Here is a 26,619-nt window from a genome sequence, read left to right on the forward strand (position 1 = left end):
CAGCTGGCTCAGTCAGTGGAGCTCTTGATCTCAGGCTTGTGAGTTCAAGCCCCACGTTGGGGGTGGAGATTAAATAAAAACTTTTATTTATTTATTTATTTATTTATTTATTTATTTATTTATTTATGGTTTGTTTTTTTTTTTGGAGAGAGAGAGACACAGAGAGACAGAGCACAAGAGGGAGAGGGTCAGAGAGAGGGAGACACAGAATCTGAAGCAGGCTCCAGGCTCCAAGCTGTCAGCATAGAGCCTGACACGGGGCTTGAACCCAGGAACCATGAAATCATGACCTGAGCCGAAGTCAGATGCTTAACCGACTGAGCCACCCAGGCACCCCATAAATAAATAAAAAAATTATGAAAAAAAGTGTTCTAGAGGCCACTGGAGCACAAGAAGCAGGGACTTGGATTAGGGGACCCACCCCCACTTGGGCAGAAGTGAGGTCTGTTCCTCTGACACAATGCAGACCAGCCACAGGGACAAGATCTCTGTGTCCACAACCCTGAAGTGCCCCAATGTGCACACAAGCCAAGTCCAAAGAGAAGGCCACTGACACCCAAGGTGTGTCTCCTCCATGGCCAAGCAGGACCACATGCTACCGGTAACAGCTGATCCCGGATTTCCGCTGGTCGCTGTCCACTGCTGGAGGGAGGGCCTCATGGTGCTGACAAAGCCCAGAGTGAGATCCAGGCCGTGAGCACACGGCTCTACACCCGGCTGCAGGGTGGCCCCACAGAGCAGCGGAAAGTGGCTGTTCCTCACGCACTGCCGTGAGAGAAAGGGACGGCGCGGCCCCAGCACAAGAGGATTATGGGCCTGCCAGTGACCACACTTTCCTGCTCAGGGGACTGGCTGGGGAAAGGGCAGCCTGGAGGTCAAGAACCTGCCAGCCATAAATCCACGGCACACGCTCCAACCCGCAGACACCATCCAGGGCACGTGGGTCCCTCAGCTGGGATCCGGATGTGCCTAGGGCACAGGTGACACTATGTGACTCGGGAGGCTGGAGCAGCCACCAGTGAGGCCCATGTGGACTCGAACTGGGAGCCAGAGCGAGAGCCAAAGCACCCCTAGTGGTCACCCACCCCCATGGGGCCAGCTGGCGCCACAGGGAGCAGGCGCACACCTCCCACCGAGCCCAGGGGGCCCGCCAGGCGGCAGGAGACTGACGCAGGACCAATCCGTCAGTCTTGAGCTGCGGCCCGTGCCATAAGGGGAACCACGTTCTCTGAAGCAGCTTCTAAGCTTCTACCCTCAGTAACATCGCAAAGACAAGCTGAAACCACTTAGGACATTTTCTTTAGTAAATTTTGCATGAACAGAGGAAACGTGCACACTCTGAAAACATGGCAGGCTGTAAAATGTGGAACGTTATCAAAGTAAATTCACTTTGTATAAAGAAGCCTTAAATTAACCAAACACTTTGATCAGATACAAAGTTCAAATTTAACATATAAAAATAGATGTGCCCCCAGAAGACAGAATAAAGGACACGCCATTCGTATAAACTCAGGATGCTGTTTCAGAGGAAGGGTTATGTAAAAATTTACCAAGGTGCCTTTAGGAACAGCACCTCTGAGGTAACAGAGCTGTGCGGGGCACAGAGCCCCTTCGCCCGTCCACATTTTCTGAAGGAGCTCCCGCTCTCCGCATGGTGGACCTCAGTTGTGAGCCCAGAGAAACGAGCCCAGAGATCCCGGCGGCGGAGGGTCCTGGCACAGGATGGATTTCATCTGCGCAAACGGTGACTGAAGGAACATGCCGCCCTCCCGTCCTCAGGACCGTGCACGCACTCAACACACTGTTGACAGTGGGGGGAACGGGTTCTGCTTGCTAACAACCAGCTTCTGATGCTGATGTGATATGTAGCCTTTAATGTGGCCCTGCAGGGAAGAGAGGGCTGGCTCGTGGTTCTGGGCCAAGGAGTGGGTGCATTCACCACTCAGCCCCGCACGTAAGCGGCCGACTCCAATCGTAGCCGCTGGATCCCCCGGGGCACACAACAAATAAACACACATGGTATGGACAACAGAGAAATCCAGACTGTGTCCACCCACCCGCGTCCCCTCTGAATACCACAGTTATTCCCTAGGATGGAATCAGTTCTGTCGGAAAATGCCTTCACAAACTAAGTGGCTTTCCTGCAGCTCCACCCGAACACCAAGTTCGAGGCCCAGCCACTGGGACGCGGCTCGCTCACCATGTAGATCAGGTTGGCCAGGATGCACTGGACCTCATCGATGTCCACGTCCTCCACTCGCATGAACTTCAAGGCAACCAGGAAAGCATCCAGAGACAACTGGTGTGTTCTGAGCAGCAGGTACCTGGGGGAGGGAGGTGGGGGTCCACGCGGGTTACCAATGGCTGGGGCACTGGTGGCAGCTGACGCTCCGAGTCGGGAGGGCAAATGTCTCCTGACAAACCACCTGGGAGACACGCGAGAATCACTTCTCACATGTATGGGACATCTCACTGAATGGAGGTGGTCTCTGAAACCAAGGCACCCCTGACAGTGAACAGTGTCCTCCGCAGTCGAGGACAGGTGGTCCCCACAGCTGTGAGCGGAAACAGATACAGAATTCAACTTCCTGACAAATGGGAGCGGGGCGGGGTTTGGGTCAGCTGGTCATGTGACAAAATGTGGGGCCCTCGACCCTGAGCACTGGTACACGTGCCCACAGGTGGCCGTGCTCTCTGAGTGGCCGCAGAAGTCTGCTCTCATTCCACAAGAGCACAGGGCAGGGCTGGGGCCTCGTCCACACAGGCGGTCAGAAACCTCCACAGCCCAGCCAGGCGGGAGTCACACTAAAACCTAAACTTGTTAAAAAGAAAACACTTAGCTTACACTTTCTTGAAGAGATTCCTGTAGGTGATGATCTTCAGCTTCTCAAGGATAAGGAAAATGCCACAGCGGATAAAGAAGGTCTCGTGCTTCGTCAGAGCCTCGTTCAACAGCAGAAGATTGCCTTCGCTGCGTGTGAGGGACAAATGCACAAACGTGGTCACAAAAACCGGAGCCAAGGACAAGAGCGCGTCAAGGAGCAACGAGCTCTCACAGGCCACGCGACAGATTTTTAGCTGATGTCATATTTTAAAAGGGCCCAAGTGGAAAAGGTTAGATACCTGACAGCTTTGGTCACTTCGGCAAACTGCATGAGGTGATACTTTCTCAACAGCTCGATGGTCGGCATATGACCCTAAGACAAAGCACCAGTTGTCCAGAATAAGACCATTTCGTTCTCAACAGAGTTGATCTTTGACAAAATTCATATGAAGGAATCACCACCTTTTGAAAACTTGCAACCTGTGTTTCTGAGTTTCTTTTTATTATGATGTTTATTTATCTTGAGAGAGAGAGAGAGACAGAGCACGAGCGGGGGAGGGGCAGAGAGAGAGGCAGACACAGAACTGGAGGCAGGCTCCAGGCTCCAGGCTGTCAGCAGAGCCCAACACAGGGCTTGAACCCACAAGCTGCGAGATCATGACCTGAGCCAGTCGGACCTTTAACCAACTGAGCCATCCAGGCGCCCCTCTTACAGTTTCTTCTGAAGTACTGGAACAAGGCCTATAAACACGATGGCAGATGAGCTAACAAGGGTCTGGCCATCAGAGCCCCTGGGAGCAGTAGTGCAGGCTTGCCTCTCAGTTGGCACCTGACCTTGACCTTCTCATGCCCTCACTGGTTATAACTTAGAGGGGAAGCAGCGGCTGAAGAAAACACTAAGAGCCAGGAACTCAGAAACGTCTTCCAGGAGAGGCAGCTGAACCGTTTACGACTGCAGGCTTCTGGGAAGCAGGGTCGGAAGCAGGCAGGGCACATAGGACACGGCACTTTTCGGCCATCAGCGACCCTGCTCTATTTACATTTTAACCACGTGGGTACTGCTTTGATCACTTTTTAAAATTTTTAAACGGGAGGAAAGGAAGCTCTATCACTTTGAGGAAGTTTTAGTCAATTAAACTTGCCGGTTACTTGCTGTTTCTTTTCAAGTCTCAAATTAACTTTGGGTGACCAAATGAGATACCTACAGACAGGCTGGAATGTCGTTTTTCTTTCTTAATCCGCTTCTATTAATTTAGATTTTTAGGGGAAACACATAAACATGCATTTATTACTGTGTCTTACAGATGTTCAACTTTTAAGTTAGATACTTTTAAGAGGAAGGAAGCACGAAACCTTTTTAGAAGGATCTACAATGTCAGCTGTGAGGATAAATGGTTCAGGCCACATACAAAGCTTATTGTCCCCTATTCCGGGGTGCGCTCACATGGGGCTCAGACGGTAGTACCTACGCGCCACCTGCAGGCAAGTTCCGAGAAACAGGGTCTACAAGAGCTGAGTGGCATCACTTACCAGCAGCATTTTCACTGGGAGCAAATAGATGAGAATCATCCGTTTGTTCTTCTGACTCGAGCGGTGGCAGTGCTCGAAGGCAAAGGACAGGTATTCCTCGGCTGCAGAGACACCGACAACGCGGGAGAGGTCGGAACCCCACCCCACCCCCAGCCCCGATAGAACCACAGTCTCAGCAACTGGAAGCACCTACGGCTGACAGTGAAGGCTGTTTGCTGTGCTTGGTACTCAAATTCGGGGGAAAACCAGAGTGGTACCTTAAGAACCCTCAAAAGAATACGACGTAAAAGCTTCTATTCTTATGCTCCGCATTTTAAGGGACTAACACGAGGCAGGGGAACAACCCAGGAGGGCCACGTTCCAAAGCCCTGGACAGCTGGTCTGCATTAGCCTACGGAACAAAACCAGAGCAGTCGCCAGGACAGCACAGTTCCTTTCGTTATCAGACTGCACAGCTCTAACGCAAGGAGAGAAAGCACTTTTAGTCACGTCGCTCCATGTGCACACAGCCACTGAAGACGTGGGTTTAAAAGGTCTAGTCTGGGTACAACACAGGAGACCACGGGGAGCCGCCACACGCCAGCTAATCACAAAGTTTAAGAGAAAAACCTGGCTTCATGTTGTCGAGAAAACTCACGAGAAACGAACAGTGACATGGTTTCAAGAAAGCTCGGCTCTGACAAGCACTGAAGTGGCGACAGTACACCGGGGGGGGGGGGGGGGGGGGGGGTGGTGGACACGTCCCCTGGGATTTCCACAGCTGACTCCCGGCCTCCGAGGCAACCACAAGGGCACAACAAAGGTGGGGGGGGGGGGGCGGCAATCCCTCACGTCCAACAGGAAGGACTGTGGTGTTTCAATGACATCACATAAGAAAGACACCCACAGTGACTGAGACTCTGGCAGGGGCTCCACAGACCAGGACAGGCTTTCCTTTCAGTAACAACTTTGGTGCCCACAGCTGCACGCGCGCGCGCGCGCACACACACACACACACGCAAGCACACATGCACACATGCACATGCATGCACGCGCGCACACACACACACACACACACAGCCTGGATGAGGTTTACAGCAGATTCCACCTTACATGCTAATAAGGTGCCACAACTGTTGCCGCCGCCCACAGCCCCGCATCTTTAGAACCCTGGAAACGAAGAAGAACAAACCTTGCTTGAAGTCACTGTCGAACATGGCCTTGCGCCCGACATAGTACCTGAACGTCACCCTCTGGGCGGTGCTGTAGTCGTCCTTCAGGTTGGAGCTGTCGATGGCTCTGATGAGGGGCTTGCACAAGTGCAGCTTGTTTATCTGCGACAGCCCCACCCCTGGAGTTACAGCCCCTCCCCTGAGGTTACGGCCCTGCCCCCCCCCCTCCGAGGTTAGTCTTGCCCTCAGGGTTACAGCCAGCCCCAGAGTTACTGAGGACGTGGCAGGACCAACACCAGCTTCCCCCCACCACATACACACCTCCTTGGAGCAGGAACTACATGGTTAAAACTGCCTATTTAGTAATAAGAACTGAAATGCCAGCTGCGTGGCAGATTACCCCAGGCTGGAGGGCCTGCCACGGAGGGGCCACAGAGGGGCCACTGGCCAAGCCCACGCGGCAGGAAGGGCCTCTTTACCCATCCAGGCACCCCCTGCTCCGCAGCTAATTACTGCAGCAGAGGAGAGAAGGCTGGGGTGAACCCCTCCCATGCAAGCCCAGTCTCCCCACTCCAGGCACGCCGCTTGGGGCATTGGTGCCCTGCTTTCCCTGGAGGTGCAGCCCTCGCCTCACGAGGCAGAGGCCGAAACAGTACGACACACACAAAACACTTGCTGCAGTCCCTGCCCCCAGCAGGTGCACCACAGACTCGACCGTGAGTCTGGTTAGGTGAGGGTCATCCCCCAGCGACACCAGGGACTCCGGTGCCCAGGGAGACGGGCAGAAAGCAAGCGCCCCCAGGGAAGCACACCTTAAAGTAGATCTTGAATAGCTGGTTCACCAAGAACAGCATCCCCCACTTCTTAGAGTCCTCGATGCCAGCCCGACTGTGGGAAGACAACTGTTGTTTAGTTGCATGGAAAACAAAGGTTTTATTTATTAGTCACAAAGACAATCTGCCTAAATAAAATTAGTACTTTGAGATAAAACACACTCCAGCCTCACCCATGAAATAAAACAACATAAAGCAGAGGTCTGACCTAACAGGCTACGGAGTACGCATCATGTGTGTTGGGTAACGCACTGTGGACAAGGGGATGTGTTCTTGCTTATCCTGACAACACGGTGAACTACAGAAATCCACAACGACGTGGACAAACCACAAACAGAGCAAGACGCAGCACACACTGTGTAGGCACCGTGGGGAGGGTCTGCCTGGGAAGGGGATGGGCGACGACAGTGTCCTGGACCTCCAGGGGGTTTGGGTCACACATGGGTGATGACTTATCCAAATACAGTCAAGATCCGTGGGAGTCACTGTGGGTAAATTTTACCTCAAAGCACAAGAGAAACCGCAGTATTTAAACAAGTCACTGAGGGACAGGCCACCTTTGGAATGCACCAGAAACAAAAAACAAAGGCAAAGTGCTAGATGCACAGAAGGGTAGATACCCATCTGCAGAGCAAGTGGCGGGTGTACAGGTATTTTCACTGTAAAGTTCCGTCAACACGGCCAAACGCCTCACGATTTCATGATACAGGGTTGGAACACAATCCAGAGTCCGCGTCTCCCACGATTCCGCAGGCCGCAATGGTTCTTCCAGGCGCAGCTGTGCACTTGCTCCATGGTGCCAGTGGCCAGCTGCCTGCAAACTCAGATGGAGACTGGCAGGCTGTTCACAAGCCAGAGAAATAGAAATCACTCCCTAAGACCGGGGCATGCCCATATCAGAATGCTCAACGTAAAAATACGGTCAGTGTTTAAGTATCAAAGTCCTGTTTTGTGACAACAGCCAGCTCCTTCATGACTGTCACCAGCCAGGTGCAGGGTCTCCCCCGTGACTCCCGTCACCAGCCAGGGACAGGACCTGAACAAAGAACCCTCTTTCCGTGGGTTTCACGTCCTCATCTGTGAAGTGGGGACAATGCAGCCCCGGCCACCTTGGAGCGCAAGGTGAACACCGCTCTGGAAGGAGCAGGAGGAGCAGGTGCTGGGCATCATGGCTGAGCACCCTTCTCAGCACCCCACCTGGGCCCGTCTGGACTAAAGGCGAGGACCTCTTCCAGAGACACACGGGAAGCAGCCCGGGGGGAAGGGTGGTCACGGGGTTTCTCTCAAGCAGCGGTGCCCACACCTTGCCCGCAGTGGTTTTCATTCACGTCTCCTTAGTGACCGAAGATGTTGAGCATCTTTGCGAGGGTTTCCTGGCCGTTTGGCTCCCTCCTTTGCAGAGTACCTATTCAGACCTTCGCCCAAGTAAGGCAGGTTTTTACCTTTTTCCTGTCGACCTGTGCAGTTTTCACACATCCTGGACACACGCTGTCAGTCACATCATTTGCAAATATGTTTTTTGTGTTCTACGGTTGTTGTGCACTTTTTTGATGGCGTCCTTTGAAGCGTAGAAGTTTCTAACTCTGATGAAGTCCAGTTTCTCTGTTTTTCCTCAGGTTACCGTGTTTCGGGTGACACACCAGGAAAGCCACTTATCCCACAACAAACCCAGACTGAACACTCCCTGGGCACGGGGGCCACGGCATGACAGCAGTGCAGTGGACTCCCTCAGCCTTGGCCACAAGCGTCCCCGTCCATGTAAGGACCACTGGGGAGTGCAAGGACAAGAGTGCGGTCTGTCGCGAAAGCCACAGAAGCAGAGCCTCCTGTCTGAGGCCATGTCGGAGGCCACCACTGACAGAAGAGCATAGCGGGAGGACAGGCAGGCACCTGCGACCCCTTGGGGAGGACCCCGGCTCACGGAGTAGCCACTGACATCCAGCTCTGGCTGGAACATTGTCAGGTGGGACTGGTGGGGACAGAGGTAAGAGAAGAGAAGCTGGGACACTTTCCGTGAACAATAGTTTTGTATGTTTACGTATGGAAAACTTCTTCCTTTCCATTATAATTTCCAATCTTCCTTTCCATTACAACTTCCAATCAAGTTTTTTTTTTACAGAATCAAGTGATTTTATAATGGGGGAAGAGATGGGGTTTCAGGAGGAAAATGTAAACTCTAAAGCAGAATCGGATAGAAAGCCTAGGATTAAAAAATAAATAACGGCAGACGAGATCAGTCAACTCGAAAGAGGTCAATACAAATCACCTGCACCGAAGGCCAGAGAGGGAGGACAAGATGGAAAACCAGCAGCACCAGTGCCCGTGTCAGAACACGCCTCCCACAGGCATCCCAGAGGAGACACACAAAGGGGAAAAATCCCAGCTCTAAGAATCTAATAAAACACATTCGTTTCCAGACCTGAGAAGCTCAACGAACCCCAAATAAGAGAAATACGGCGACATGCAGGGCAGCAGAGTTGAGTGGCGAGAGACATGGTGGAGAGACGATGCTGCCAGAGGCCGGAGGTGTGTGCTACGAACCAGGAACACAGGAAAACAGGAGGACGGACATGCTAACGCGCCAACAGAAAACACGGTCCATCCGGAATTCTCCACCCAGCAGAAAGGAAGATGAAGACAGTGCAGAAAAACAAGAGTTTAGAGAATTCGGTGCCAGCAGACCAGCGCTCGGAGCAACGTGCTGGTGCGGGACCTCGTGTAGGAAATGGGCCGGGTGCAGTCAGACCCCGGGACAGAGGAAAGGGTTCTGGCAACACGGCACATGGCAGAGGTCAAAGGCTGTTTTCTTCTCCTCCCTCATTTCCTTTACACAACAGTGACCATCTAAAGCAAGAGACAGTAATGCTGCGGGGTGACCACAGACACACAGAAGACAAGTGTCGACGGCTGACCAAGGACAGGAAGGGGCGTCACGTGCTGCCGGGAGAGGGCGCGTGTACTCACGTGTCACTGGCGCAGACGCGGAAACAGCTCATCAACAACTCGGCCGCCTTTTCCAGCATGTCCCCGACCTTGCTCCTCCCTTTCTTCACCAGCTGCTGGTCCGCCTGGCAGACGGCAAACAGTCATCAGTCACGCTCTCATTTCCTCTAGCACTTCTGGCACGGCTAGGAGCAAAGATGGCTGCAACTCAGGGTCAAAGTCCCAGAAGGTTCTGGGCAAATCTTTTAGTTAATGTTATTTTTAAAAACTGAGAAAGTTCCACAGCGTCTTCCAACTCTTCCACAAATCAAATTTCTATTCAACCAACTGAAATGACTGAGGCCGTCATCTGTTTTTTAACCCTTTGTCACATGTGGCCCCGTGCTGCTAACGGAGCCTTTCCTTGAGTGCTCACAGACTGCTCCACCCCCCACATACAGCCGGTCAAAACCCTTGAAGTGTACCCTCTGACAGACACCAAAGTCATTCCCAGGTTTGACTCTCTCCTCGTTTTCCAGCCAGTCTTAGTTAGAGAAGAACCCGTTTCCTCCCACTCACGCCCCTATCACAGGTTCTCCACGTAAGGTCTACGGACCCCTGGGGGCCTTTGGAAGACTTGCAGGTGATCCCTGTGGTCAAAACTATTTTCAGGACAACACCAACAGCCACCACTTGTCTTTCCGCTATACTGATGTTCACACCGATGGTGCAAAAACTATGGCAGGACAAACCGCTGGGGCCTTTCCAGCAACACCAAACTAAAGCAGCAGTCAGCAATCCTTCAACCAACCAGGAACACTGATGTCACTTCAAAATGTCCTTGATGGGGTGCCTTGTGGCTCAGTCAGTTAAGCGTCCAACTCTTGGTTTCAGGTCAGATCATGATCTGTTTTGTGAGTTCCAGCCCTGCACTGGACTCTGTGCTGACAGCTCAGAGCCTGCTGGGACTCTCTCTCTCCCTCTCTCCCTCTGCCCCCTCCCCTTCTTGCTCTCTCTCAAATACATAAACTTAAAAAGAGTTCTAAAATGTCCTTGATGACACACTAAATGTTAATTTTAAAATCTTGGTCCTTGAATACATTTATTTTCAATATTCTTTGTGATGAAATGGAAAATATGCCTAAAGCATTGATCTGTTGCACACCGAGGTATGACAGTTTTTTTTGTTTTGTTTTGTTTTGTTTTTAAGGAAAAGCACTTGGGCAGCTATTGGGAGTGGCCAGCTATCACGTGGAACCAACAAATGACCAAAGGGCATGGTGGTCCAGGCAGCAGGGTCTGAAGGACCAATGTGCTCCAAGGTGAATGAAACATGGCCATCAATTCCAGGCAAAACAATGACAGCATTTGTTGCCAAAGACATCTGTACTTTCAAATAAAAAAAAAAAAAAATCAGAATTTTGAAAAAGTTGTATCAACCATGATGAACTTGGCAACATTCCATTACTTCAAAGCTCTTCTGATATGGTCACTGGAGACATTAACAAATGCAGTTTTTCTGGTTTGGGGTTTTTTACATAATGAAATACGTCAACATCTGGAACATCTCCTTAACTCAGTGAACCAAAATTTTCCAAATGACCGTTTGATCCTACAAAAATCACATGGGAATGAACGATCCATTCAGAGTTCAGGACACCCCAGCGAATTCCGATGTACCAGCAGAAAAGCTCACTGCCAAGCTTCAGAAGCCACGCTGTAACTAACCTCTACAAATTACCTCCTGGAGCTCTGGTGTGGCCCAAAAGAGCATCTACAATCATCTGAAAGACTATTAAAATATTCCTCTCCTGTCCGTCTACATCTGTGTGAGCCCAGACTGCCTTCCTACATTCCACCAAAGCAACATAGTGTGGCACCGTGCGCACAGAAGAGCATGGTCCAGTCGCTTCTGTCAACACTAAGAGGTCAAAGAACGTGACTCTTCTAGGTACATTTTGTTCATTTGGAAGATATAGTCATTTTTTATTTAAAACATCAATTATGATGCGCCTGGGTGGCTCAGTCAGTTAAGCCTCCGACTTCGGCTCAGGTTATGATCTCATCGTTCGTGAGTTCGAGCCCCGCCTTGGGCTCTGTGCTGACAACTAAGAGCCTGGAGCCTGCTTCGGATTCTGGGTCTCCCTCTCTCTGTCCCTTCCCTGCTCACATTCTGTCTCTCTCTCTCTCTCTCTCTCTCAAAAAAAAAAAAAAAAAAATTTGTAATTTAAAAATTAAAAATAAAACACCAGGTACATTACCACATAAAAGACTTATTTAGATAAATATGTGTTTAAATCCCAGTTAAAAAAATTTTATACAATAAATACAAATAGGTAGAACACATATAACCAAAAGCTCTCCAGAGCCTCAGATAACTCGCATTTAAGTTCTATTTTTCGGTTCTAGAAGTTTCCATGTAGCTCTTCATTACATCTTCTAGTTCTTTGCTGAGATACCCTTATGCTTGCATCTGCTCAAGCGCGTTCATGACCGCGCCCCAGGGCTTCTTTATGATGGCCGGGCTGCCAACTGGTCAGGGACTCCAACATCTGGCATCTGTGGACGGTCTCCTCACAAGGCTCCTCCTGAGACTCTCCGAGAAGTGATAATCGGGGCACGAGGTTAAGAGACTGTGGGGGCGCCTGGGTGGCGCAGTCGGTCAAGCGTCCGACTTCAGCCAGGTCACGATCTCGCGGTCCGGGAGTTCGAGCCCCGCGTCAGGCTCTGGGCTGACGGCTCGGAGCCTGGAGCCTGTTTCCGATTCTGTGTCTCCCTCTCTCTCTGCCCCTCCCCCGTTCATGCTCTGTCTCTCTCTGTCCCAAAAATAAAAACGTTGAAAAAAAAAAAAAAAAAAAAAAAGAGACTGTGGACCCTGTGTGCCTCGTTCCAGCAGGGGATGCCCTGCTGGCGGGGAACTGTCCCGGGCTAGGTGGGTCCGGCTCCCCACAGGCCCCTGCAGGGCTGGGGACCCGCATGCGGTGGGTGGGTGCAGCAGGGACTGCTGAGGAGGTCCGTGCTTCTGGGCTGCCCTCCCCCACTGCTCTCCTCAGGGCCTCTTCGTCGCAGCCCATGGGCACTTCTGGGTTTTAGGCTCCTCTGGGCCCCCAGCCAATTCGGGGAACCCACCGCTCACTGCTCTGCAAGTCCCTGGCGTTTCCTGTCTGCCTGTGGGGCCGTGCTGGCCTCGGCATTCCCAGCAGGACAGAGAGGAAAGCTGCAGCTACCCCACCTTGTTCGGAGTCGGAAGGTATCAGTAATTTTTATCAATAATTTTTAAACCCGGAAAGGCGTGTTGGGACCAAGTTCACAACTGCTGCTCCCATCCCAAACTGCCGCGTGTGGACCCTCAAGGGCAAACCAGCCCCATCACACTCGCAGCCTGTGCCTCCTGGCACCACAGAGACCCCCAGCTGCCTCCTGGATCCGCATCAAGGAGGAATTCTTCAAGACAGCACAGCCACATCTTAACAGAAGACAGTGCAGAACCGTTCCCTGGGCCCACTTTGCCCCTATGAACACCTGCCGCACGCCACACCCGACGAACCACGCTCAGGAACAAGCCTCTCCACGTCCACAGTGTGAAAACCCAACGCATGTTTAAATCTTCACATCAACCCAGCGACGAGAGTGAGGTCCAGCCACCCCTGTCCTGTTGCTCTCTACACCAGACACCTCCTGCCTAACCCACTCCTTCCCCAAAACTTTGGGAAGAATGACGTGAAATTAAACAACAGGTAGAAATGGAGTTTGAGTTTTAAAACGATAGAGATAGAAACTGAACTTACATTATTGGCAAATATTCGAAGGTCAAGCGCTACAGCATACATGACAGGCAGAGCCCTACGGGGCAAAAAAGCAAGAACGTCTGAGGAGGCCACAAGGTCAGATTCCATTACCATAGCTGGGAATGACACGGACACCCAGGTCCACCATTCACACGCGGCCACCTCCCTCCAGGGATCTGACGGTTACCGCTGCCTCCCTCACCTCCCTTTGGGGCAGGCTCAGCCCCGGGCTCCCTGATCGACACGGACGCTAGGCACTGAAGCGCCACCCGCCCACCGCCCGGACCCTGAGGCGTGGACCCCAGTGCATCTAGGTCCTCAGCCCAAGACAGCACCTCCTCACGCCGTTCTAGGACCTCCTCCTTCCCCTCAACCATTTCCAAACAGCTCCACTAAAAAAAGATGTGGTTTAGTGAGACCTAACACGACCCAGGAGACGTAACAGACAAAATGTCATAAAAGTTTTTGTTTTTGTTTTTTAATTTAACTGGCGGCATTGGTTTTGTGTGTAAGACAAGTCTTCAGTTAAAAAAGGTTTTTTGTTTTTTCAGTAAAAGATACCTGTAAGCCTTCAGTTAGCGCAGTATAAACACTTCAGTATTTACCTACAGTTAATAAATCAAAAATCATAAAATTAAGAATCAGTCTGTCAAGGAACTTGACCTGATATAACTGTACTTGACCTGCCTTTTTATCCAAGTTAAAGCCCAAAGTTCAAAGCTGACAACTGAAGGGAAAGACAGTATTTGATATATATTTTGGGTCTGGTAGGGCTGAAGTAGAAACAAGGCTTCATATTTATGTGAACACAGCAAACTCTCTACTCTGCCACATGATGTTTACGCTATGAGAACTCCGTTATCTGCGCTGGTATTATCCTGTGTCAACACAGGATATTAAATACCCACAGATAAAACACATTTATTTGGAATAAAGTTTTAAAAAGCTTCTAAGAAAAAAAAAATTGCCATTTGCTAATTTCTGGCTGCTCCTGCCCATACTCACCAGTTGTCCTCTTTGTGGGCCTGAAATGCCCGCAGAAAAGATGTATTATGTTAAGGAAAGAATAACGTACAAAATCCAAGTAATGCCACAAACGGTAAGAAATATGAAGGACTCTAAATTTTAAGTTTAGAAAATCATATATCAGAGAGAGAGCTTCTTAAAGGAAAAATACACAGATTACAAATATCTGAAAGTCATTAGGTATGAGTATAGTAATTATATTTCTCCAAAGTAAGAGACTGAGATTTTTTTAATTGGCAACTTCAAACATTTGGTTTCTCTGAAGCCAGATGATTAGTTATATATAATATGCTTTAGAATCTGTAAAGTATATTTCCCTGATTACAGAATTCTTAAATTCAAAGGAGACTTCCCTAGTTAGTAACCGACTCTCCTTTGTATATTTAAACAAGGTTAAAAAAGAAGCAAACTAAAAATCTAGAGATACACATAAAAACCAGAACATTCACTGACTGAGGCCTTAGCTAGGAGATATCACTTAAATGACTTAAATCAGAAACTAGCTTGATAAAGGTCTTTAGTGACCACAGTCAAATGATGATGTTTATTGAGTTCACTCCTGTCCACCTACACCTGGATTTCAGAACTCTTGTATTTCACCAAAAGGACTAAGTAGTTGCTGTAATTAGACTTAATGTTTTAAAGGAGATATTCTTCCAACAGAATTAAGGAACCTTAATCACAACCTGTGTTCTTCCTCGATACCTAGGTAACATGACAGTCTCAAGGTCCATGCTAAATTTAAGCACCTGAGTGAAAAGGCGAAACCAGTTTCTCTTCTGAAAGGTTTTTCATTCCTTTCTAATTAAAGGTATGAATAAAACTGGCCCGATGGTTCAACATCTTAAACCCCAAATATAACTGAACAGTAACACCAAAGACAAAGATATTGGACGATGACAGTCTGGCATTTGTACGCCTCTATGAAGTCGTGGTTCCCCACTGCGTAAGTGCACCTGCAAAGGAAACATTGCGGACTGAGGATAGAGGAGCAGAACCTGGAAGGGAGTCCACAGACCCCACCCCTCACTGCCCGGTCCTTTGCTGATCCTGAAGTTGGAGCTACAGGAACCAGGAGGAGAAGAGACACACAGGTGGCTTCTGAACTAAAACGGGCTGATGTGAGATGAAACCCACACAAAGTCCTAAGACTATTCTCTCGGGTCCCAGGAGGAGACCGAGCTGCAGCAGGTGAGAGTGACAGATGCTGGTAAAACCAGAGCACGACACCTGCACTGCACCTGAGGGGGAGGGAGTACAGGGGCAGGGGGGTGTTCTCACTGGGTGTTCACTGGGCAGTCAGCGTCAGTGAGTTCACCCCCAAATCCGGAACTGTACAGAGCCAGGAAATAGCAGGGTGCCTCACACAGCCAGGAACCCAGTAGCACCCCCAACCTTTCCAGAGGGCCCCTCCCAGGGCTCACACGGGCTCTTCCTCCACCTTGCCTCCTGCACCCCAGCCTGCTCGGAAACACCGGAGGCACGCAGGCAGGAGGGCGACCAAACACCAGTGCTTTAGGACGTCAAGCTCTGCCCGCTCAACGCAAAAACGATGAAAACAGCAGATATGAGATGTAACTAAAAAGCAGTCTTTGGGGTGCCGGGGGGGCTTAGTTGGTTAAGTGTGCAACTCTTGCTTTCAGCTCGGGTCACGATCTCACAGTGGGTGAGTTCAAGCCCCATGTCAGGCTCTGTGCTGACAGTGTGGAGCCTGATTGGGATTCTCGGGCGCACACGCGCTCTCTCTGTCCCTCCCCCACTCGCAGTCTTTCATTTGCTTTGCTCAGCATTAGCTCTATTCTCGGCAGCACAAGTTAACGGCGAGCTGAATGCCCTCCTGAACAACGGAGCACCCTGCAGCCGATACAATAGTCAACGCTCCCAGCACCACACTCTAAACACGTGAATGTGCGGGGCGCCCAGGTGGACTCAGTCGGTAAAGCATCTGACTTCGGCTCAGGTCATGATCTCACGGTTCGTGAGTTCGAGCCCCACACTGGGTGAGTCCCCCTTCTCTCTCTCTGCCCGTCACTCACTTGTGCCCTCTCTCTCTCTCAATAAATGAATGAATGAATGTGCAGGACCACAATATAGCTTCAACTTTTAAAAGCATCCATGATCTTTCAAATGAAAAAAAGTTTTAAGATTTTAAAGTGGTATAAATTTCAGAAAGTTCTCATAGGCTTTACCAAAGTAAAATTTTTACTTTACCAAAGTAAATTTCTTTTTTTTTTTTACCAAAGTAAAATTAAAAATGAACTTTTCTTTTCAAATTATTCTTTGTTTCAAATTTCGGATGATGTTAAATAAAATCCCTAGTTGATTCAGCAATTCCCAGATTTGCTTTATTTTTCCTCCTCACCAACAGCTTACCTTAAATGAGCAGCAAACATTTCGTCATAAGGAGGTTCCAAAACCTGTTGACATTTCTCTTCCGGGGAGGCCAACTGAATGATAAAAAAACAAATGACAAAAATAAAATTTAAATTGAAAGGCATTAAAAGAATGCAATGTGTAGAAAGAGATTTAGACAAACCTGTTTCAAAGGAATTTACACTTTAGAGTTCACAGTAACACTTAACACTCTAGCCCTTCTGAATTAAAGAGTCGTTACTTCCACACACATTTATCACTCAGGGTCTGTGACAGGGACTACACAAACACACGTGTTTCATCTACCACAGTCCAAGAAAAACCCTGGACGCTTCTGTGCGTATCTTAATACAACAGCCAGTCAGTCAAGAAATAAGGATAAGGCCACATGACTCAGAGACGATGCCCTATTAAGAATCACTTCTCAGGGCGCCGGGGTGGCTCAGTCGGTTAAGCGTCCGACTTCAACTCAGGTCACGATCTCGAGGTCCGTGAGTTCGAGCCCCGCGTCGGGCTCTGGGCTGATGGCTCAGAGCCTGGAGCCTGCTTCCGATTCTGTGTGTCCCTCTCTCTCTCTGCCCCTCCCCCATTCATGCTCTGTCTCTGTCTCAAAAATAAATAAACGTTAAAAAAAAATTAAAAAAAAAAAAAGAATCACTTCTCCTTGGGGTGCCTGGGTGGCTTAGTCAGTTGGGCGTCTGACTTTGGCCCACATCATCCCACAGTTCATGGGTTCAAGTCCTGCGTCAGGCTCTGTGCTGATAGCTCAGAGCCTAGAGCCTGCTTTGAATTCTGTGTCTCCCTCTCTCTCTGCCCCTTCCGTACTCACACTCTATCTCTCAAAAATAAATAAACATTGAAAAAAAATTAAAACAAAAAAATCATTTCTTCTCACCTCCTGGTGACAGACCCACCCTCTCTGTGTCCTGGCTAGGCCAGCTGACATTTATTTCTAACATTTTCTTCCCTCTCCCTCTTGGCCAGATTTCAGATGACCTGAGGGCCATGACGGGTCATCCGGCACACAGAATTAAAGGAGCCCGTGGGTGTGGACTGGCATAGTGAGTAGGGCAGGGAGGAAGGGCAGGTGTGTGGCACCCACGGAGGCGCATCCGGCTGGCAAGCCTCTGGCACTAACTTCATTTAGAGCGACGGTTTTCAACTCCATCGCCCAGGAGAACCATCCAGGGAACTTACAAAGAGCCTCCTCTACTCCACAAACTGGTTCACTTGGTCTGAGGTACAGCCTGTACGCTACCAAATATAATCTCCAATACTCAGGGCTCCTTTTTCTTACAAAACAAAACCTGTGCTTCCAACAGGAACACATTAGAATATCATAATGGGAATCACGAGGAAACAAGACTTTATAAAACGACAAGAATATTCCCCACAGAAGGTAATGCTTGGGCATCACTTATCTGTTAAGTCAAGGATACTTTTTTTTTTAATTTATTTTTTATTTTACATACAAGTCAGTTAGCATGTAGTGCAACAATGATTTCAGGAGTAGATTCCCTAATGCCCCTTACCCATTTAGCCCATCCCCCCTCCTACAACCCATCCAGCAACTCTGTTTGTTCTCGATATTTAAGAGTCTCTTATGTTTTATCTCCCTCCCTGTTATATTATTTTTGCTTCCCTTCCCTTATGTTCATCTGTTTTGTATCTTATAGTCCTCATATGAGTGAAGTCCTATGATATCTCTTTCTCTAATTTCACTTAGCATAATATCCTCCAGTTCTATCCACATAGTTGCAAATGGCAAGATATCATTCTTTTTGATTGCTGAGTAATACTCTATTGTATACATATACCACATCTCCTATATCCATTCATCCATCGATGGACATTTGGGCTCTTTCCATACTCTCTTGTTAATAGCACTGCTATAGACATTGGGGTGCATGTGCCCCTTCAAAACAGCACTCCTGTATCCCTTGGGTAAATTCCTAGTAGTGCAATTGCTGGGTCGTAGGGTAGTTCTATTTTTAGTTTTTTGAGGAACCTCCATCCTGTTTTCCAGAGTGGCTGCAGCAGCTTGCATTCCCAACAACAATGCAAAAGAGATCTTCTTTCTCTGCATCCTCACCAACATCTGTTGTTGCCTGAGTTGTTAGCCACTCTGACAGGTGTGAGGTGGTATCTCATGGTGGTTTTGATTTGTATTTCCCCGATGATGAATGATGTTGAGCATTTTTTCATTGTCGATTGGCCACCTGGATGTCTTCCTTAGAGAAGTGTCTATTCATGTCTTTTGCCCATTTCTTCACTGGATTATTTGTTTTTTGGGTGTTGAGTTTGATAAGTTCTTTATAGATTTTGGATATTAAGCCTTTATCCGATATGTCGTTTGCAAATATCTTCTCCCATTCCATCAGTTGCCTTTTAGTTTTGCTGATGGTTTCCTTCGTTGTGCAGAAGCTTTTTATTTTGATGAGGTCCCAGTAGTTCATTTTTGCTTTTGTTTCCCTTGCCTCCAGAGACGTGTTGAGTAAGAAGTTGCTGCGGGCAAGATCAGAGAGGTTTTGCCTGCTTTCTCCTCAAGGATTTTGATGGCTTCCTGTCTTACATTTAGGCCTTTCATCCATTTTGAGTTTATTTTTGTGTCTGGTGTAAGAAAGTGGTCCAGGTTCATTCTTCTGCATGTCGCTGTCCAGTTTTCCCAGCACCACTTGCTGAAGAGACAGTCTTTATTCCATTGGATATTCTTTCCTGCTTTGTCAAAGATTAGTTGGTCATACGTTTGTGGGTCCATTTCTGGGTTCTCTATTCTGTTCCGTTGACCTGAGTGTCTGTTTTTGTGCCATAAATCAAAGATACTTCTATTTCAGTGTAGGATTTAGCAAATGCTATCCATAAAATGCCAGATGGTAAATATTGCTAGCTCTGCAGGCTGTAGGTCTCTGTTGGCCTGCCGAGCTACACCGCTATGGCGGGAAAGCAGCCACAGACAGGACATGAACAAGTAGACAGGGGTATGCTCCATGAAGCTTAACTCATAGCAAGACACATCTGTGAGCTCTGGGGACAGACAGGCCAGGGCACAGCCTGTGCCCCACCGCCTGCCTGCTGGATGACCTTGGATGACCTTACTATACACTCTATTTCTCTGAACCTCAGAGGGTCATGTGGGAATTAACTACAGGAACCTGAGACGCATACCTCAGAACGGTATCTAACACAAAGTGTACAATAAATAACTGGAATTATATACATCATAGACAAGCTTTAAGTTTTTCAAAAGAATGGCAGTATTAGTCTCCTTCTGACTCAAACTCTACACTTTCCTTAGGAAGCCGGACACCCTAGAGCCCTCTCAGACACCTGCATACGTGGAACCTTGCACCCACCTGGAGCCGTGGGTTGGCAACATGAGGGTGCTTGAAAGACACGAGCTCTGCACAGGATGCCCCATCTCTGGTGTCGATTGCTTCATAGACCTGAAACATTTGAACAGAGAAAAGCTAAGTAGAAAATAAAATACTCGTAGAACCTAAATAACAGATTGTATGCCACTAAAATCCATTTTCCCTACTCTGAATCAGGGAGTCACAGTAATAGAAATGCAACAAGTCAGTACTCTCTTTAGCCAGCAAACAATAACTACATTTCAAAATGAGATCTTTTAGAGGCAAATAAACAGGTGACTTACTGTTAAAAACAATGAGAAAGCAGCATAAGCCAGTGGTTATTAATGAAGGTGAATTATTTTACTTTTACTCAGTCATACTGACACTTGAAAACTTACAAAGCTTATAGGGAGAAAAAAAAAAAAGCTTAAGAATCACATATACCCAAAAAAAGGCTTTTACTCAACCTACATATAAAAGCAAAAAGGGAATGGCAACACCTAAAAGAAATGATGTCATAGCCATACCACGGGAGACCTGGGCGCTGTGAGCAAGAACTAAATAGATCCATCAGTGATGACACTGGAAACCATCCATAGTATGTTTACCGTTAAGCAAAAAAAAAAAAAAAAAAAAAAAAAAAAGTCACAGGAAAAATGCCTACCTTAATCTGGGAGGAAAAAACAAAAACAAAAAAAACCCTACATATGTAAGCACAGGAAGAAACACGGAGCCCACACCATACAGCTGACCCCCTGGCCAGCAGGACCCAGGAGACTTTTCTGTCTGTCCACACTGGAGGCCTGGGTTGCAGCAGACATTTGTAATTAGAAAAGCAAATGAGGTCTTAAAATTATGTTTACCAAAAGATAACATAAAAATCCCAACCGTATGGGTAGAGAAAGCTGCATATACGGTACGATTTATCTACACTGGGATCAGTTACGTAAACCTCATGTCCATGTAAGACTGCGATCAGGCGTGACATAAAGCAGACTTCAATGGTCCACCCACAAGAATGCGCTCGCATTGCTGCCCAGCAGTGACAGGCAGCAAGACACCTCCGTGCACCTACCAGGAGAGGTGAGCGTGAGAAGGGCGGCTAGACTAGCCGCTCCCAACAACAGACAGTGAAGGGTGCTGTCCCACACCACTGGCGGGAAGCTGCTGGGAACGCCTGCTGCAGGGCACACACCTGCTCTCCCGCCCCACCCAGTAACCCCCACCTGGCATCTCAGCTAGAAGAAATGGACCCAACTCCCGGTCTGTTACACCACTTAGGGCATCACCTAAGACAATAGATGGACTAAAGAATCTGCCATCGACTCTCCAATGAAACCATGCAAGCACTTAGGTTTGGAGCCAGTAATTCCACTTCTAGGGATTTGCAAGAAACAAGAGATTTGTGCAGGGTTACATCAAATATTATTACAAGGAATCACAAAATACTGGTCCTCAAGGAGGCTGATAAAGGCTGCCAAAGTCCCAGTCACCGGAGGGGTGAAGGTGCAAAGGGACAGCAACAGACCACGGACAAATCCTAAAAGAACCAACACACTATTCAGGGAACACGAGGACCACAGCCAGCCAGTCACCTGTGTCAGCCACCGTGACATGTCATGTCTCAGAACTGTTGGTGTCTTGATTTAGTCAGCCCCCATTAGACCCCGAGGCTGGACTCCAGGACAGCCTGCTCAGCAACTTGCCCTGCAGTGTCCCTGGTGGCCCGTCTGGGCACTCCCCAGAGAAAGTTCTCTTTCCTGGCTACTGCTGGTCACCTGGTGACCTCCAGGCTCCAAGCTGGTCCATGGAGGCTGGAGGGGGGCAGGGGAAGAGTCATCTACTCTTGGAACTCGTAATTTCTTTAAGTAATCTCTATACCCAATATGGGGCTTGAACTCATGACCCCAAGATCAAGGGCTAGCCAGGTGCCCCTGGAACTCATAATTTCTTAAAAATACATTTACTAACTCCATCTGCTAAAAAGGAAGGCCTAGAGGTAATGACATGCCCCCACCCCCAGTGGCAATGAGCACAGCCAGCACCCAGATTTGCTAAACTCCAGTACCTACTGAAAGGAACCAGAGCCGCTGGAAAAGGACTGGTCCAGTGCTGGGACAGGGACAGAACTACATGAGCTTGGAACGGATGTTATTGTATCAGAAAGCAAAGCAGAGCTCAAGGAAGGATGAACACAGGCCAGAAAGCCCCCAGAAACCAGTCTGAAGGAGTTCCTAGTAGCCAAATCTGGGACAAGCAGAGCTTCAAAAGAATTAAGAATATTCTTTATAACTTTTCAATGTTTATTTTTTGAGAGAGAGTGTGCACATGAGCAGGGGAGGGGGGCAGAGAGAATCCCAAGAAGGCTCTGTGCTATCAGCGTAGAGCCTGACGCGGGCTCAATGTCACAACCATGAGATTGTGACCTGAGTTAAAATCAAGAGTCAGATGCTTAACTGAGCCACCCAGGCAAATAAGGATATTCGTACTATTGGTTCTGGATTATTACTCAGCATTAAAAATGATCTATAATAATACATCTTTAAAAAGGAGCATGGAGAAAAGCATTTTTAACAGATGAAATAGTAGCTAATAAATGTAGAAAGAGTGAGAGAATCACCCCTTGGTAAATATTAACGTAATAGCTCACTTGGGAAAAGACCACAAATGAAAGTGGAGACCATTCTGTGAAAGGGCATAGGGCGGGTGCTCCCAGGCCCCCACAGGACCCCCCCCAACACACACAGATTATGACTCGATTACAATGGGAAAAGTACCTTGACCCTGGAGCAACCTGATGGGCATCTCCTTCAGCAGGTGATCAGCAAGGACCCCTGAGGCAGCCTCCTGAGGTGAGGACACAGGAAACCCACACCAGCCACGTTAACCCAAACCTTAATCATTAAAAGTCAAATAAAGGCCGGTGGTGAGAAATCTAGGATCCCACTGCCCTGCACATGTTTTAAAAAGTTAATCGTCATAAAATAAATCCCTTCCCAGAAAAAGGCAAGAGTTCTCTTCTAGATTAAAGACCAAAGAGCCGGGTGCCTGGGTGGCTCAGTTGGTTGAGCATCTGACTTTGGCTCAGGTCATGATCTAGCTGTCCGTGAGTTCAAGCCCCGCGTCCGGCTCTGTGCTGACAGCTCGGAGCCTGGAGTCTGTTTCAGATTCTGTGTCTCCCTCTCTCTCTGCTCCTCCCCCACTCGTGCTCTGTCTCTCTGTCAAAAATAAATAAACATTAAAGACCAAAGAGCAAAACAACCAAATGCAGAGTGTGATCTGACTGGATCCTGGAGTTAAAGAAGAGGTTCCAAAGAACACTCTGGGTAAACCATGAATTCTGCTTTAGAAAACACTGATGTAAAATGTCTTGGGTGCTCTATAGGCTGTGCATCGGGACAGCAGAATGGTCCTCAGTGAAGGGCCACAGTCAGTGACTTCCTTCAAGTAGCTCAGGAGAGAGAAGTGCAGGGCCCAGAGGGAAGGAGGAGGCCGACAGGGTGGCCAGGTGAGGAGTGGACATGTCTTCATTGTATTTCTTTCAACTTTTCTGTAGCTTTGAAAATTTGCAGAATAAAAAGCTAGGGAAAATAAAAACTGTAAATGTAGACAGTTTTTAAAAAGTAACCTGCTGGGGCGTCTGGGGGGCTCAGTCAGTGAAGCACCTGACTCTTGATTTTGGCTCCGGCCATGATCTCACGGTTCGTGAGTTCAAGCCCCGCTTTGGGCTCTGTGCGGACTGCACTGAGCCTGCTTGGGATTCTCTCTCTCTGTCCCTCTCCCCAAATAAATAAATAAACATTAAAAAAAAAAAAGTAACTTGCAGTTTGAAATAAGAGTTTGTAGAACAGACAAAAGAATGATGTAAAGGACACCAAAAAAATAACACCAGCCCTCAAAGAGATGCTAGAGATAACGATGAGATCCGCCTTTGGGAGGAAGTACAGCTATCTGTGGATTTTCAACTGTGTGGGGTCAGCACCCCTAACTCCCACATTGCTCGAGAATCAACTGTATGTGCAAACTGATCTTTTTCTAAGTACGACAACAATTCTTAGAAGTAGCATATATGGGGAAATGTAAAGTAAATTAATTCAACCTGTCCTCTCGGAACAGAAATGAAACTATATGCCTGTCGAAACAAAGAGCACTAAATACAAAGGGCCTCAACAGACAAGAGGACATCTTAGCTATGACTGACTGCTGGCAAAGACAGCCCTTTGCGGGCTCTCGAGCTGGGTGTGCTGGCCCCATGAGGCCCTGACCTCTAGCTCTTTCACTTGGGCCACTGCTCAGGGCTGTTTATGTGGCTGTCACCTTGAGAAATGAAGCAATGTCTCCCCTCATCCCTAACCCTAAACAAAATGCAGGCTTAAATCACTGCTTTCTACAAAATGGGTGGATTCCCAACATTCAGCGTTTCTCTCTTGGATGCAGGTGCAGGCACCCTTCCAAGCCCACTGAGTCTCCAATGGGAACTGAATCCAAGGGAACCAACAGGCTGACCCCACACTGCCCACCGCACTGAGTTACAGGCCCTTGGTCTCTGACCCAGGAATGCATGTGTTCTGTGAGCATCCAAGAAACTAACAAGAGAACTCATAAACTTACGAGGAGTAAAACCAAACCCCAGACCCAAGTGCTATTATCAAGTTATCACAGAGAACACAGGAAATGACAGACACATGACTTGTCCATGGGTAGTTGCTGGCTGAAGTTACTGTGAAGTACGAAACAAGGAATGGAGTTGTACCCAACTGACAGTCACTGAGATTCAAAAAACAGCATACTTTGGAGCCTGAGAAATAGGTAGGTTGACTAAAACAGGAAACGTTGGCTGAAACTCAGGCTAACAGAGGCAGTGAGCTTTGTGTTAAGGGTATGGACTCTAAGGCCAGAACACCCAGTCTGAATGGGCCACATAGTAGCCCCGTGACCCTGGAAAACCATTTAACTTCCTCTGTAAAATGAGGTTTGCAATGGACCCACCTCCTAGAAAAAGCAGTAATCAGTTACTACAAACAACAGTGGTAGGTTCTTAGTAAGAGTTCAACAAGCACTAGTGGTTATTCTTCCCATCACCCAACTACTTCATCAAGTAAGATTCCCCTGGGAATACAGGAACAGGATCCAGAAAGACTTTGGTGAAACAGAGGACTATGAAACTTGGGCCAGCACCAACTCTAACTTCAGTACTCACTAGAATGAGGAGGTCTGAGCATTGGCAAATCACTGCACTTCACTCCCTTCTACCTACCCCCATTTATCCTGTCAACGAATTGTATTGAGCCTCCACGTGGGTCAGACTATGTTCAAGGCACACAAAATGCCAAAAAGGATTTAGCTGTGAGCAAGAGAATTGTAAAATATTCAGAAAAACATGAAATTCTAGAGAGTCTCTACTCAAGTTGGTTCTCAAATGTCTTTCCTTCCAGCTTTAAATAAGCTGGTACTAGAAAACCTTAACTCTGCAAAGATACAGCCACAGTAGACTTCTTAAAAGAAAGGTCTTAGATCTCAATCAAAAGATTGGCAAATGAATGCATACTTGCATGTTTTAAATTTTTTAAAAAGCATGTATCTGCTTTCTCAGGATTCCTGTTTTAACTAAATTACCAAATATCTATGCAATGAACGGTCCCAATCATGTCAGACTGTATCCAATCGTCATCTAGATGTCTTTATCTGGTTGTCAACAGACACCCCCAACTCAACATGTCCAACACCAAGTTTAGTTTTCCCTCCAAATCTGTTCTGCTCATGTGTTGCCCACGCTGGAAATTTGGCACTTATTCTCCCAGTCCCTCTGCCATAGAATGTTAACGGAACGTTTCCTAAAGACATGTTTAAAATCCACTCCCTCTTTTCCTTATCACCACGGTTCCAGTTCTAGGAATGAGCACAGTTTAGTGGACACAATGCAAGTTTTGAATCCATAAACACTTATGCTTTCAGTGGGCTCTGCCGTTAATGGGCTGTGAGGACGAAACTCCCGTGAGATGCATTTCCATACAAAGTCCGCCGGTGCTAACCGTTTCCTCGATGGTTGCTCCACTAGCGCTCGTGGCCGGACCACCTGCCTACCCCATCCCACCAGTATCTGTCCGGGGTCTTGTCGTTGGGCCAGGCCTTCCACGGCTGAGGCCCCACTGCTCAGCGTGGCTAACAGGCCCTCCGGGTCGGCTAGGACCACGCCGCACGTCCCTAAATTGAGGTCAACGCTCACCGGTCCGCCCCTGGGCTCCCGGGAAACACCTTCAGTGTGCCCGTTCAGTCGCCCTCGCTTCCCGTCTGGCGGCTAAGAGCTCAGGCAGAGAGAGCGGGAGAGACGACTGGCCCCGGCCCACGCGTTCTCGCCAGAGCCGCGGGGCTCCCGCTGCAGACCCCTAGGACGGAGCGCGTTACCTGCTGCAGGTACTGGTTGATGGTGATGTGCGCCATGGCGGCTCCCCTCCACCGGATGTGGGCGCGGCCTGCGCGTCCGGCCACGGCCACTTCACTTCCGGCCCGCGGTCCGTCCGGGCCAGCGTCCCTCCGCCCCCTCCTTCCCCGCGCTCTGGTTCCGGAGGGACAGAATCCGCGGGAGCGCGTCCCGGGCCGGCATGGCGGCACGTCCGGGCTGAGGAAGGCTGGGGTCCGCTCTGCGATTCGCCGCCTCTCCTCGGCGAGGACGCCTCGTCCGCGGCCCCTAGGTGCCCGGGCCTGCCCCGGAGCTGACCGGGCCTGCGCCCCGCCGCCCCCTCGGCTGTCGCAGGTTCCGCACGGAGCGCGGCGGACGCGGCGCGGCCCGGCGCCGGGTCGGGGTCAGGCCGGGGTCGG

The 26,619-nt window shown here is 48.8% G+C and overlaps 1 protein-coding gene across 6 annotated transcripts; it reads right to left on the bottom strand.

Moving 5' to 3' along the window:
* Positions 1-1,280: 1,280 nt before the first annotated feature.
* Positions 1,281-26,553, bottom strand: PCID2 (PCI domain containing 2). Of its 6 annotated transcripts, none has more exons than XM_030314480.1 (14): positions 26,206-26,553; positions 19,801-19,890; positions 16,448-16,521; positions 14,965-15,030; positions 14,054-14,095; positions 13,049-13,103; positions 9,303-9,406; positions 6,318-6,393; positions 5,526-5,643; positions 4,355-4,455; positions 3,124-3,197; positions 2,846-2,971; positions 2,201-2,324; positions 1,281-1,883 (listed from the first exon to the last, which is right to left on the bottom strand). In XM_030314480.1, exons 1-14 carry the CDS (start codon positions 26,239-26,241, stop codon positions 1,794-1,796), a joined length of 1,176 nt encoding a protein of 391 aa, XP_030170340.1. In that variant the 5' UTR covers positions 26,242-26,553; the 3' UTR covers positions 1,281-1,793. The 6 variants fall into 6 exon arrangements, with proteins under 6 accessions (XP_030170340.1, XP_030170339.1, XP_030170344.1 ...); XM_030314479.1 differs by having other exon boundaries at positions 5,526-5,667; positions 26,206-26,551; XM_030314484.1 differs by lacking the exon at positions 26,206-26,553 and adding an exon at positions 26,027-26,043 and having other exon boundaries at positions 5,526-5,667.
* Between the last annotated feature and the right edge of the window lie 66 nt (positions 26,554-26,619).

This window comes from Lynx canadensis, chromosome A1 (genome assembly GCF_007474595.2).
Source record: "Lynx canadensis isolate LIC74 chromosome A1, mLynCan4.pri.v2, whole genome shotgun sequence".
Lineage (NCBI taxonomy): Eukaryota > Metazoa > Chordata > Mammalia > Carnivora > Felidae > Lynx > Lynx canadensis.